This window comes from Siphateles boraxobius, unplaced genomic scaffold (assembly GCF_051911475.1).
Source record: "Siphateles boraxobius isolate OS27281-9 unplaced genomic scaffold, OSU_SipBor_1 6, whole genome shotgun sequence".
Taxonomy (NCBI): Eukaryota; Metazoa; Chordata; class Actinopteri; order Cypriniformes; family Leuciscidae; genus Siphateles; species Siphateles boraxobius.
Genome location: NW_027509186.1, coordinates 41,261,796 through 41,277,500, shown reverse-complemented (window position 1 = coordinate 41,277,500; position 15,705 = coordinate 41,261,796). Strand labels below are relative to the sequence as shown.

Below are 15,705 nucleotides of genomic sequence, written 5' to 3'. Positions count from 1 at the left end.
ATTCTGTCAGTATTTACTCTCCCTCATGTTGTTCCAACCCCGTAAGACCTTCGTTCATCTTCGGAACACGAATTAAGATATTTTTGATGAAATCTGAGAGCTGGATCACTCCTCCATAGGCTTCTTCAGGGATTGAAACTTGTTCCCCGAAAAGTTATTAAAGACATCGTTAAAATAGTCCAAGTGACTACAGTGGCTCAATCTGACTCGAGGCCCACAGAGAAGGAAGTGAATAGTTAAAATAAAGTCGTTATTTTTGTTTGTTTTTGCGCACAAAAAGTATTCTCGTCGCTCGATAAACTTAAGATTGAGCCACTGTAGTCACTTGAACTATTTTAACTAGTGATGCACCGAAATGAAAATTCTGGGCCCAAAGCGAAAATTTAGGATGCACTTGGCCGAAAACCGAAACTGAAGCCGAAAATGGCTTCTTTTAAAAACTTATACTAACATATATATATACAGTACAAAACCTAAAATATTTTTAACAATAAATATAAGTAATAATACCAAATAATATTATTCTTCAAGTTTTATGTTCCATCAAATAAAATAGTTTTTAACAGTTGTGAAAAAAGCGAGAGACCTTGCGTGTGCGTGCTAGTGTGCCACATGAAGCGCATGCAAGACCCCCAGTCCAATTTTCTGTGTGTAGCATTTACATAAAAATTTGCGTAGCACTGCACAACTGTTTCCTAAGGCTACATAGGCTTACATGTTGTTTACAGTTTGAGTTTGGATTAAGTTCTAGTGCTGTTTTCGCACTGTTGTTTTGCACAGTTATTTAAAATGTAAGTAAAAAATGGTTTACATGCAGCAGCAGAATAGAGGCAGAATAAAATATGAGCACACCTCAGAAAAGGCTGAAAAATCTCCCGAGCACGGACACCGCCTTCCGCCATTCCTTCTCGAATAAAAAAACAACAACGCTGCGCGGCGTCAGACTGTTGCTGGCTGGACAGGATTTATGTTATTAAAATCGCGATAATCAAACACGGTTTTAATGATAATTAAATTTTAAACGATAATACTAACCGTCAGTACATTTTAGCGTGGTTTAGGACCGTTACATAGTCAACGCATCAGTACGCATACGCGTCCGCGAGGCTATTCATCGCTACGCTTCGGCCGCCATTATGTGTCGATGCGTAGCCAAATGTGTTGTCCTAGTTTTTGATACGCGACGCAACGATGCACGCAGTACTATGCGTTGTCGGTGGGGGCGACATTGCAAGTATTGTACATTAATTCAAGTATATAAGTTTACAGAAGAAGGTTTGAATACAATGGCGGGCGAAGAGAAAAAATTATGTGAGCTTATACGTATACATCCGCATTTATATGACCAAATTATATTGATAAAATTTTGGCGCCGACATCCTAAAGTACTGGAAATGTCTCTACTCGACCAGGCTTCGCATGGGAAGCACCAGAGACACAAACTCCCCATCTTGATCTCTTCCTCGGTTTAAAGAGTGAACACACCACCGCCTATCTCTGCGCTGCCTTTGTTGCCGCCGATGTAAAATCAGTAATATGCACTCCTCTTCAGTTGTCATTTTGATCTGAATATGACGTGACCCGACTCGACTACCCCCTGTTGCGTGAGCGGTGTATTGTATTTCAAGCATCGCCCGTGACGCTTGCGTCTGCATGCGTCCACTGTTTGGACTATGAAAGGGAGCGCGTCACTCGCGTTGCTTGCTTGCGTTGCTCCCGTTGACTATGTAACGGCCCTTATAGTGAAACCGGTAATCGTCCCCTCCCTAGCTTGTAATTTGTTTAGTATTTTCTATGCAGATTCACTCCTACAAAATCACCCCAATCATTCTAGAATGATTTATTCTTTCCAAATAGAGCTATTTGTCTGGTGAAACTGTTTTCAAATCGCACAATATATCGCAATGTCTGTTTTCCCGATTTCGTGCAGCCTTAGTTGAAATCAGAATTGTTGCTCTTCCACAGGTGCATTATGGGATCTCGCCAGTGTCTCTGAGCCTGATCACAGATTCCAGCAATGCATTTGCCCCAGCAATGCCCCAGTTTTTAATCAATAACTACACACACACACACACACACACACACACACACACACACACACACACACACACACACACACACACACACACACACACACACACACACACTATCCAATTACTGGTGCCATTACAGTCAGAGCTGCTGATTTACAGATCCAGCACAGTTTCTGACTGAACTCACTCAGATCATTATAGATAATTATGTCATGTTAGTACTATAGCTTGTTGTGGTTTTTACTGTTATAAAAGCATAAAATTATGCTGTTATGTTGCCATTGGTGTCAGACACCATCTAGGTGGGATTTAAAAGCCATTCTGCACGTCATAAATAAACCAGAGTGTGCTAAAGATCACAAATCACACACAGTGTCATCAGAAAGAGTTGTGAGATGATTTGCGTACGTGTGTTTTTTGAATGAATTGCATCATCAACGTGTCAAAATCCCATGTGTTCCCTTTGAAACTGTGTGACTGTTGTGTTGGGGTACAACACAACAATATTTTGCAACAATATGTGTACGTTTTTTTAGTGTACTTGTTTAGGTGTGGTGGACTAGAGACGCGTCTTCGGTAATGCGATGGCAGAAATAATTCATGAATCTGGTTATTTATAGCAGCCTGACCTTGTTTTTTTTCTTTTCTTCCTGCAGTCATAGTTAAAACGTTGTGAGTGCGATAAACACCGCAGGGTGTTTGGTTAATAGTTCTGTCATGTCACACGTCATATCGGTACACACACACTTCAGATGCTCTCAAACACACCTGCATTATTCAGTCACGTTTCCCATTTACTGATATGTTTCCATAGTTACAGTACTTTCCAACACTTTGCAACTATTCTCTCCTCAAAGTTAATGTGTCACTGCAGGGGTGCCATTGTGTGACCGTTGTTATCCTAGCATTGCATGTTGTGTGACCATTGCATGTTCTGACATTAATTTGCAGGATTGTAGCGTAGAGAAGTGTGTTGAATGCATAACTTTTTGAGTTGCGTTTAGGAATAAGTATTGATTTTTTACCAAGCTGCAACTTTTTTTATAAGTCATCCATTTAAATTATATTAAGCCTTAAAGTTCTGCATAATTAAAGGCGTGGCCACTTGAGTGACAGGTTGATTGCCGCTGATGTCACTACTAGTCATTTGTCTGCTGTCTGTTAGCATCACGTCACCTCAGCTAATCCGCCTTTTTGCCCAGTTTCGTTTATCCGGGAGTGACGCGCTGCCAAGATGGCGACGGCCGGCTCCGCCCACTTTGGGCTTCAAAAATGCTCTACAGAAACATACAGGTGATGTATTTTTCCTCTTCCACAGTCGGTGATGCAGTGAGTCTTGTAATTGGTTTTAAGCCAGCCAATCAGAATTTAGCAGCCTCATCTCTGATTGGCTGGAATTATGGCATATTGTAACGCTGGGTTGTGTTGAGCAAGCGAGCCGTCTGCGCTTAGAGAGCGCTCAGGGCTGGTATGAAAGAAGCAAGAAAGTGAAACTTTGCACATGCGAAAGAGAACGTCTGCGCACATCCAAATACTTATTTTAAAGGCAAAATTGATTTTCGTTCGCTATAAATATTTTCTATCTGCGAGACGAACATTTCTCCGCAAAACTCAGTTCACGCGCATGTGAAATGAGCTTTTGCGTGCTCAAAATTGGATCTTGCGCGCGCAGAATTGTGACCGAATTCTAACCCCATAGAAAAGGGCCATCATTGCAGCCAGCGCATGTGCTTCAGTTATTGTGTGCGAGAGAGATCTCAGGACTGGTGGGACAGTACAACACGATCTCATGAAAGTGCGTATCTATACCACTAATTTTATTTCTCGTGCCATTTATACTCCAGAAATAGTTTTTGCGTGCATGATACGCACTGCAAACCCCTTGGGTAGGATTAGGGATGGGGAGTGCGTGCGTATTACACACCATAAGTGCATATCATATGCACGTGAAAACTGTGTAGCATATGCACGTATAAATGGCACGAGAAATAACATGCGTTGTATAGATACGCACTTTCATGAGATCGGGCTGGTCTGTTAGATCACAACACAACTGATCACAACACTTGAGTAGAGAGCGATATAATTGTTCTTCACGCGCACATTAACTGACATTTAAAACTGTTAAAAGGCTCAAACTAATGAATAAATAAATAAATATATGTATATCTTCCCTTTGTGCTTTTAACTTTATAACGCGAGGCGCTGCGCGCCGTGACTCTATGTTGCTTCGAGCGCATCATTCTGCGCACGGGATGTGCATACGTGTTTCGTGCCGCTCTGAATTGGAGCCTTTCACATTGAAATACTTTTGCGCAATGGCAGTTTATTGATAGCCTTAGTTGTTCTGTCCAACCTATCATATGTTGCTGCTTCATTCAAAAGTTGCGCTTCAAATTTTAAAAGAAATGTCTTTTAATTCTATAGTATATATTTTGTCTGTATATTGTTTTTCAAAGTAAGGAAAATAATGTTTAAGTCAAGCTTGATGCCTTTAAAGTGTAAATTGCAAGTTAACCACCACAACCAATTAATGTGTAAATTAAAGTGCTCAATATGTATATTTTTAAACATTTCTGTCTTAAAATACGTTAAAATAACATTTATTGGGGTTTCTTCAAAGGTAGCATGTTTTTTACCGTAACTGGGTGATGACGTCATAAGAGGGAGTAGCACTAGCAACCCATAGCAACCCATACTCTGCTAGATTCCTACTGTTTGTGGCTTGACTATGGACAATTTTGAACCGGTCAGGCGTGAGAGAGGGGAGAAAATTGCCAGAAATCATGGCCCTCAAAGAGTTATCAATGCTTGGTGTGAGGAAAATGAGTGGAGGCTTGGCCAGGTGTCCTGGTGACTAGCTAGAGCTAGCCTAGGTTAACCTGGTGCTAACCCGGATAACATTAGGGAACAAGCCAAAGTCAAAGGCGTGTGCTAAATTGCAACTAATTAGCGATGCTCATTGTCAGAAAGAAAAAAAGAGATCGATGTCCATATCGCTGTGTTTGACGGGTGTTTGTGTGGGCTATGCCAGCAATTCCCAAACTGTGGTCCGCGGACCACTAGTGGTCTGTGAGGGTACTGCAGGTGGTCCGTGTAAAAGCAAAATAAAATATAAAATAATATATATATTTTTTTACCTTAATTTGACCAGGAAATTCCCATAAAACCTGAGACGCATCTCTCTGTAGGCAAGGGCGTGGTTAGTTGGTGACGTCAGAGGGTACCACAACTTCCAATAGGAAAATTCAACTGCAGTAGCCACCGTTCAACCTGAAGAGGGCAGCACTCAGACGTTTTTACACCATATATTGTAGAATTAAAACACTTTAAACCCAATGTCAAAAAATTTTCTCGAATCAATTAACAGGATTTATGAAGCTCCATTCTTACAGATCATAAACTAAAAAAATTTGTTTTAGTGTTTAGTTAACTTTTAAGTAATTCGGCACTGTTTTTTTAATCATTATTTTAGTATTGGATCAGTACTCTGTATCGGCCAATACTGAATCTCAGGTATCGGAATCATATCATAGGAAAAAAAGGCGGATCGTGCCACCCCTTATATACAGTAGTTTGATAGGAAAATAGCGGAGGACACAGAGTGAGCTGCTGCAGGGCAAGAGGGTGTCACTTAACAGGATGTAATGATGTACAGCACTTATATGTAAGATCAAAATCAACAGAGTAATTTGAGTCTCTTTTGCACTGATAAGGAAAAAAGTGAGCTGGTATCGCCGGCGATACCGCCGACCCCAGAGGGTTAATCCAATTTGTCCTAAATATGAGTATGCTTTATATAAAGGGCTTCAAAATAACTCGTAAGATATAGTTAACGCGTATAGCCTAGTTCACTGCATCAGATACTTGTGCTGTAATGCGTTTGACATGTGGTGTTTTCATCAGTGCATTACTTACAAGTCACATGTATTATCGCCATCTGTAATTGTTAAAGTCATGCAAATATTTTCTTGTCAGGATTGGACGAGCCTTCTGCTAGCGAGTGTCCGCTAAACGTCACAGACTTCAGTGAACGAGTCAAACAGACCGTGCACAATAATTCTTGCACTTGCACTTAAAATATTTGTTGTTGGACATTAAATGTGCCAAGTTTAAAGGAACAGCGTTTATTTGAAAACGAAATATTTTTTTAACAGTATTAGTGTCTTTACTGTCACTTTTGGTCAATTTAATGCACCCTTGCTGAATAAACATATTAATTTCTTTCAAAAAAAAAAAAACTACCTGAGATTGAAGCTCAGGATTATATGGACGCTTGTTTCTGCCACAGAATAAAACATTTTAAAAGATAATTGCGACTTTTTATCTCACAATTGCTGAGTGTACATTTTGCAATTCTGACTTAATTTCTCACAATTGCATGTTATAAAGTAAGTCAGAATAACGAGATATTAACTCACAATTGCATGTTATAAAGTCAGAATAACGAGATATAAACTCACAATTGCATGTTATAAAGTCAGAATAACGAGATATAAACTCACAATTGCATGTTATAAAGCCAGAATAACGAGATATAAACTCACAATTGCATGTTATAAAGTCAGAATAACGAGATATAAACTCACAACTGCATGTTATAAAGTCAGAATAACGAGATATAAACTCACAATTGCATGTTATAAAGTCAGAATAACGAGATATAAACTCACAATTGCATGTTATAAAGTCAGAATAACGAGATATAAACTCACAATTGCATGTTATAAAGTCAGAATAACGAGATATAAACTCACAATTGCATGTTATAAAGTCAGAATAACGAGATATAAACTCACAATTGCATGTTATAAAGCCAGAATAACGAGATATAAACTCACAATTGCATGTTATAAAGTCAGAATAACGAGATATAAACTCACAATTGCATGTTATAAAGCCAGAATAACGAGATATAAACTCACAATTGCATGTTATAAAGTCAGAATAACGAGATATAAACTCACAATTGCATGTTATAAAGTCAGAATAACGAGATATAAACTCACAATTGCATGTTATAAAGTCAGAATAACGAGATATAAACTCACAATTGCATGTTATAAAGTCAGAATAACGAGATATAAACTCACAATTGCATGTTATAAAGTCAGAATAACGAGATATAAACTCACAATTGCATGTTATAAAGTCAGAATAACGAGATATAAACTCACAATTGCATGTTATAAAGTCAGAATAACGAGTATAAAGTCAGAATAACGAGATATAAACTCACAATTGCATGTTATAAAGTCAGAATAACGAGATATAAACTCACAATTGCATGTTATAAAGTCAGAATAACGAGTATAAAGTCAGAATAACGAGATATAAACTCACAATTGCATGTTATAAAGTCAGAATAACGAGATATAAACTCACAATTGCATGTTATAAAGTCAGAATAACGAGTATAAAGTCAGAATAACGAGATATAAACTCACAATTGCATGTTATAAAGTCAGAATAACGAGATATAAACTCACAATTGCATGTTATAAAGTCAGAATAACGAGATATAAACTCACAATTGCATGTTATAAAGTCAGAATAACGAGATATAAACTCACAATTGCATGTTATAAAGTCAGAATAACGAGTATAAAGTCAGAATAACGAGATATAAACTCACAATTGCATATAAAGTCAGAATTGTGAGACATAAACGTGCAATTCTGACTTTTTTTCTCGCAATTGTGTTTATATCTCGTTATTCTGACTTTATAACATGCAATTGTGAGTTTATATCTCGCAATTCTGACATCTTTTCTTAAGTTAAAAAGTCCAGGAAAATTCTAAGGAAAATAAGACTGACTTTTTCCCTCAGAGTTGAGTTTATATCTTACAATTCTGACTTTTTAACACGCAATTATGACTTTATATGCCGCAATTCTGAAATAAAAGTCAGACTTGGGAGATGTTAACTCGCAATTGTGAGAAAAAAAAGTCATGATTGTGAGATAAAAAGTCGCAATTACCTTTTTTTATTTTTTTATTCTTTGGCACAAAACAAGTTTCCATAGGATCAGGATATTTTACTGCCACCTACTGGAGATGATCCAGACGCTCTTTCTCTTTAAAAAAAAAAAAGAAAAAAGACAAAGGAAATAAAAAATTAGGACACATGATGATGTCATAAAGGACTGTATAAATGTAATGCATGATTATACTTGTGCTTGAGAATCAAAGGCACTGCATTATACATTGGTTTCTAATATGGATATAAATAGTAACATGACCTACTCTAATCAAGGACTTCCATTGCCTGTGTTTATAGTCTTAAATCAGTTTGAGTGAATGTTTATAGGCATTTTGTTTCAGCATGGTGATTTAGTTGTTGCTGTTGTTGGTTAGTGAAGGTTTTAAAGCTGCATGAGGATGTGAGAGAGGTACTGATGTGAGTGCAGGCTGATGCTCATAAATGATGCAGGCTCTCAGAAGAAACGAATGCGTCACGCAAATACACTGGTACACATGAAACATTCATCGCACTCTCTCTGTAGTGTTTATTCGTGGATTTGCCGATGCTGTTGTGTTTAGTGGACGATGAGGATGATGACGGAGGCTGCGCTTACCACTGCTCACCACTAAAAGGCAGCATTGAACCGTTGACCTAGTGAGCTGCCTAACTAGACTGCATTTCTATAGGCATCACAGAGTGCAAAACGTAGTTTAAAAATGCTGCCTTTTAAGAAACCTCATTTTGGCTCAATTCTTATGCAGCATTATCTGTTTGTTTGTTTTTAGATTAGGCAATATCAAAATGCAATGCAATGATGGAATCATAGATGTAGTGAAGTTAAATGTATTTGTGTAGCGCTATTCACAATACACATCGTTTCAAAGCAGCTTTACAGAAAATCAGGATGTTAATATTTATAATATCTTAAAGTCCCCCTGTCATCTTCGATCACCAAAATGACATATTTAAATGTTTTTTCCCTGAAAAAAATGTCTTCATGCCTTAAAATATCTTGAATGTAACTCGACACCCTTGCCTCATTTAGTATGTGCGGCTCTATGAATATGCAAATGAGCCCCGCCTCCACTCACTAACTCTGCTCAGAGATCCACTGGTTGACGATCACACGTTGATCTGATTGGTTACAAGGTAGTTTGTGACGTCAGAAACACCAGCGATTTCAAAGCGTGTTTTTGAGACTGTCTTTGGTTCACTGCAGTTTTAAGCAGAAAATACTCAGCAATGCTGTCGACTTGTGCTTTAAGACAAACCGTGTGTAAATGCATATTAAAAACACCACATAGACATATAAAACAACATTAAAAGCTTGATTTTCAAGCTTGATTTTTTTCTTTAATATTTTCATGCCTTAATCACATAATCACATTTAGCTGATTATATAGTTAATATAATTTGAATTTTGCGACAATACAAGTAATAATACGGTTGAGATTTGCTTAGAAGAAATATAGAAGCTTTTAGGGGTCCCATCATTTTATCCATTAATATTGCATTTCATCATTTTACTTTTAATTAATATTTATTTTAATTATTTAAATTGTATGAATGAAACGGCTAGTAAACATACTTTATCACTAGAATTTTTTTTAATAGCCTTATTCGAACAACATGAAAGTATTATGCAATCATGTAAAACATTTATCCTTATATAGAACCTTTTTAACATAAAAGGTTCTTTAAAATTGAGTCGAGAACCCTAAAGTTCCATATAGAACCCTATTGAACCTTTTTTCTAAAAATATATATATATTAGATTTACGTAAGTGCACTGTAAGTATGTGGATAAAGCTGGACAAAGTTTGTGCACAGAGCTGGGGGATAATAGTTCAATTTTGTGATGAGACACTCAAGCTGCTGAGATTTGCTGGTAAAGTAGGATGTCCTATATATACAACTTTTAATATATAACTGGGCGATAATATTACATTTTTCGACTTGTTCAGAGTCAGACTACACGATATTGTGTGGTGCTTTGGGTGATTCGTAAACGACAATGTGCGTCGGGACGCATCAGACGAAAATATTGTGTATTCTGAACCCAGCTTAATTCATTCATTCAATATCTGAAAGCATTTATACTAATAATATAGTGCGTTACTGACAGCATGTTTGAAATGCTGTATTTATATGTGTGTGTCCAGGTGAAGGGGTCAAGACATTGATCACAATGACAGCGGAAACTTCATAAAAGTTGATGACCTGTGTGTTTGTGTGTGTGTGTGTGTGTGTGTGTGTGTGTGTGTGTGTGTGTGTGTGTGTGTGTGTGTGTGTGTGTGTGTGTGTGTGTGTGTGTGTGTGTTGGTGTTGAGTTTTCAGATCAATTTCCAAACTGCTCCATCAGGGGTCATAATAATGACAGATTGCCATTGGTTCCTTCCTTCATCAACTGACCAATCAGAGCACGGCTCCCACCAACCCAAAGACACTAAATACAGATTATAGAGTTTCAGTTTCCGTCTCTTTTCTTATTTTCCCAAATCTGATCTCCGATTTGAAACATACACTCATTTTGGGATCGGTGTAGGATACACTCTTCAGGACACACACACACACACACACACACCTGCAGTGCTGAGATGGGGTTATACTACTCCTGGATCATTAGGGGTTATCTTCAACACTCGTCTTTCAGCTCGGCCTTCCTCTTCCTCCTTATTCTCATCTTGTTCTTTACAGGTCACTGCGCTTTGGTGACTCAACAGAAAAAAATCCCATATTTAAATGTAGACGCTCACTTCCGCCTGCCTTGAGATAAATTTTTCATCATCTGCCGCTAATTTAAAGGGGTCCTATAATGCCCTTTTCACAAGATGTAAAATAAGTCTCTGATGTCCCCTAGAGTGTGTATGTGAAGTTTTAGCTTAAAATACCCCACAGATATTTTTATATAGCATATTAAAATTCTACTTTTTGAGGGTGTCCCTTTAAATGCAAATGAGCTGCGGCTTCCGGCACAGGGGGCGGAGCTTCAAGAGTGTGAAAATTTCCAAAAACTTTTAGCCTTTTATGTTCAAACTGGTCAGACAAAGATGGAGAGACTCAAGAAGAAGTGACAACATGTAGAAGCAACAGGACGTCTCTGAATGGTTAGTTGAAGAATTTATGCAGCTGACGTGGAGTTAACTATCTTCAAGTCATGGATTAGTATATTTTGTCATGATAATCTATAAATCGTGTTCCCGGGGGCGGGGTTTATGTAAATTTTAGGGATAGTGATGTCACTAACATGTGAAGAAGCTCATTGTAGTCCCTACCAGCCGTTTGTTGTAGTTCTTCAATTAGTGCAAAAGAAAAAATCTCCATTTGCTTTGAACTTTGAGCGTCGTATCTTTGCAGAGGATGTTTATGCTCAAACAGCAACATTTCACACTAACTAAAGTTAGAAAAGTGAAATCATAATCAACCAGCCCTTTAAAGGGAAAGCACTAGATTTCGTCTGAGATTTAACTCTTTAAGAGCTCCACTTCTTGAACTGCACTATCCTGTAATGGAGGTCTGACCGTACTCATAAACTATTCATCTCAAAATGAGTAGTTATCCATATTTCATACTGTACATTATAATGTTTTGATGTCTTAAAAAACACATGCATGAAGTTATCAATGATAAGCACATAAATTTGGCACACTATTGTTTATTCTCATGACATCATGCTCTTCAAGAAGTAGAGCTCTTAAAGAGTTAAATCTTACTGTAATTTAGTGTTTTCCTTTTGAATATCAGCCATTTTATATATATATATATATATATATATATATATATGTATATACATATATATATATATATATATATATATATATATATACATATATATATATATATATATATATATACATATATATATATATAAACATTTGGAGTCTGTAAGATTGTCTCTTCTGCTCACCAAGGCTGAATTTATTTGATCAAAAATACAGTAAAAACTGTGAAATATAAAAATTTTAGAAAACTGTTTTCTATGTGAATTATATATAGTAAAGTGTAATTCATTCCTGTGATCAAAGCTGAATTTTCAGCATCATTACTCCAGTCTTCAGTGTCACATGATCCTTCAGAAATCACTATAATATGATGATCTGATGCTCAAGAAACATTTATGATTATTATCAATGTTGAAAACAGTTGTGCTGTTTCATATTTCTGTGGAAATATTGCTACATTTTATTTTTTAGGAATCTGATGAATAAGAAGTTCAAATGCATTTATTTGAAATGGTGATCTTTACTGTCAATTTGATCAATTTGATGCATCCTTGCTGAATAAAATAATTTTAAAAAAAATCATACTGACCTCAAACTTATGTTGTAATAAAATGGAATCATATTTTTAAATTTTGTTATTACTGTGTTTTTGATCAAATAAACGCAGCCTTGATGAAACGTAACAGATTTCTTTCAAAAAAAATAAATATATATATTAAAATATAATGTGTGTGTGTGTGTATATATACTGAATGTAAATATGCATGTATGATACATAGGTGCATAAGGCAAGTACGGGATGCTTTACTTAAAGGGACTTGTGTGTTCGTGTGTGTGTGTGTGTGTGTGTGTGTGTGTGTGTGTGTGTGTGTGTGTGTGTGTGTGTGTGTGTGTGTGCGCACAAGTACTACTGGCCTACTCAGCGGAGACTATAGATAGACATCCTCTCTTTCTCTCTTTTCCCCCGTCTCTCTCTTTCTCTCAGTGATAAAATAATCAGTGTTGTGTGATGAAGGTTGAATGATGTATCTGGGTCACAGTGATTGGCCTCTTTACTGGAGACTTCAGAAGCAATCTCTCAGCACCCGACAGCTCTGTGTATTCGATACGGTATCGGTACCTGAGTCAGCATCCATCCGTCAGAGAAACGTTCATCGTAAAAAGCAATCGTGTGAAGCCAAACCATCCATAACTGCAATAATCGAACTGCATTTGAAATGCCCTAATTAAACGTCGTCCTAATGATACTGATTTGTTTACAAGGTTCTGCATTGTAATGATTTGTTTTGTACTCGACATCTTGCGAGCGTCGTTAAACGACTTTTTAGCGCTGAATCTGCACTGATGTTTGTCGTAAATTTGAGCCAAGCCTGAGAGATGACCATGGGAATCTGTCCTGTGAGAAACACCATGTATATATTAATATTATATCTGGATACATTTGAAAGCAACGTTTTTGTTTTAAAACACTCTCTGTCCACACTAGAGTTTTCAAGCATTTTTCTCAAAAGCTTCTTGTCCACAGATTCATATATGTAAAAAAAAAAAAAAAAAAAATTATATTTAGACCACTTCTGTTGTTGATTCAGGATGTGAAGAGAGTTTCAAACAGAATAACAAAAAGAGTTTTTATTGAAAAATTGCCTATCCTACCTTTAAATCATCTTACTGTGCATGCGTGAAAAATACATGCCGGTATAACAATGGATATCTGGCAGTACAATATGCATCACATGACTAAACAATATGATTTACATTTATTCATTTTGCAGACGCTTTTATCCAAAGCGATTTAAAAAGTGAATACAGCAAGCGATCACACAATAAAAAGTGCTCCTAATACAAAGCAGCATGAGCTAGAATAGGGAGGGATTAAAGGAAAGTGAATCACATGACTAAACTATGCGTCACATGACTAAACGTGTCATCGTTCACAACTGCAGGCTTGTCAAATGTATCTGCTTCAAAAACGGCATGAGGAACGAGAACAAATGTGGGCGGGGCTTGATTTTGTCTGTGGGGAATTGATTGGATGGTCGTGGTGTGCTATTGGTGGATCTCATGTGAGTGACAGGTTGCCCCGCCCTCTTGTCAGTAATGACGTCACAATGGAGAGATGTCGCTGCAAGAGGGATGGGAAGTTATTCTGAGTCAAGAATATGAGGAACATGAATTTAAAACAACAGTGATGTGCATTGATAAATCATTTATAATAAATACTGCAGTATTCCATAATAACTGTCCGTTTTGATTTCATGGTGACTTTAAAAACTCAAGTTTCTGGTTTAGGCTGCAGTTGTGCCATTTTTTCGGGAAAGCTTTGACCTCCCCCTCTGTTCTCAGTCGAGTCGCTCTCCTTCTCTTTTTCCTTACGAACACACACACACACACACACACACTACGCCCCCTCCCGTGTCTCTCTTTCCCTCAGCATCATTCTGAACTTCATCAATTCGGCTGGAATCACGCAAAACCCAATTTCGGTTCCTCGGTTAAAAATGTTGAATTGTTTTTGAGGCTTTTCCCTGCGCTGGATCTACCGGACAGAAATGTTGCTAAATCAACATGTTGCGGACAAACCGGATCACGGATGTGTTATTGATGACAACTTAACAGCATCGACCCTGATTTCATCCGCGCATTTTGAACAGAAGCTCTTCGTATATCATGAATAACCATTTTTTGTACGCTCTCTGTTGTTATGTGGTCTAATTGTGCGGTTATGTAACTCTTAAGTGCTTTCCGTTGTAAGTAACCGAGTCTATCGGTATCGCTCATGCTCCGGTGCATGCCTGCACGAGAGAAGCGCGCGCGCTCGCTCCCTCGCGCCGGTGATCCGCACCGTGAATCCGCACCGAATCTGCACGATCGTCCCCGTACCGACCGGACCCGCGTCCCTCCGTGTCCCGTGAGATGGCCGCGGCGCTCGCGAGCTCGCTCATCCGACAGAAACGGCAGGCGCGCGAGGCGAACAGCGAGCGTGCAACGACCGGTAAGCGTCGCTCCAGCCCGGGCAAAGAGCCGTCCGGACGAACCTCTCTGTGCAACCGGCACCTGTTCGGTCTCTTCGGCAAAGTCCGATTCTGCAGCGGGAAAAAACGACCCGTGCGACGGAAATCAGGTCAGTTCGTTCGCACCTCACACACACACACACACACACACACACCTGTGCGCTCGGAGCTCCAGATAAACGCGTGATGATCACCTGTGCGCGCGGACAACCGATATATTTGAGAGTATGATGATGATGATGTATGTTTATGCTGCACTATGTTACTGCATTTTGGACTGCGTGATTGTTTTATTGATAACGTTAATGATTGCATTAGCATTTTTAATGTGTTATATACACTACCAGTCAAAAGTTTGGGATCGGTAAGATTTTTCTCTGTTTTTAAAAGAAGTCTCTTCTGCTCACCAAGGCTGCATTTATTTGATTAAAAAAACCAGTAAAATTGTAAAATATGATTGACATTTAAAATATCTGTTTTGTTTGTGAATATATAGTAAAGTGTAATCTATAAGCTGAATTTTCAGCATCATTACTCCAGTCTTCAGTGTCACATGATCCTTCAGAAATCACTCTAATATGATGATCTGATGCTCAAGAAACATTTATGATTATTATCAGTGTTGAAAACTGTTATTTACATTATTTTTCAGGATTCTTTGATGAATAGAAAGTTCTAAAGAACAGCATTTATTTGAAATAAGATCTTTTATAACATTATAAATGTATTTACAGTCACTGTGAATGTGAATCCAGTGATGAATGGATGCATTGATTTCTTTTATTTCTTTCCCCCAAAAATTAAATAAAAATTATTGACGCCAAACTTTCGAACAGTAGTGTTTAATGTTACAAAATATTCTATTTCAGATAAATGCTGTTCTTTTATAACTTTATTTTCATCAAAGATGCCTGAAAAAAAGCTGTTTTCAACACTGATAATAATCATAAATGTTTCTTGAGCATCAGATCATC

The 15,705-nt window shown here is 37.6% G+C and overlaps 1 protein-coding gene across 4 annotated transcripts in view; it reads left to right on the top strand.

Annotated features, from left to right (window-relative positions):
- The window catches only part of fgf12b (fibroblast growth factor 12b), a 74,517-nt gene that overhangs the window by 30,369 nt on the left and 28,443 nt on the right, over positions 1-15,705 (top strand). Inside the window, exon 1 of one of the 4 annotated variants that reach the window (XM_077207280.1) lies at positions 14,081-14,841. The exons of the other annotated variants lie outside the window; for them this stretch is intronic. Coding sequence (XP_077063395.1) covers positions 14,634-14,841 — 208 coding nt within the window. The 5' untranslated portion in view covers positions 14,081-14,633. Of the gene's footprint in view, positions 1-14,080; positions 14,842-15,705 lie in introns of those variants that run through there. 4 annotated transcript variants of the gene reach the window in all.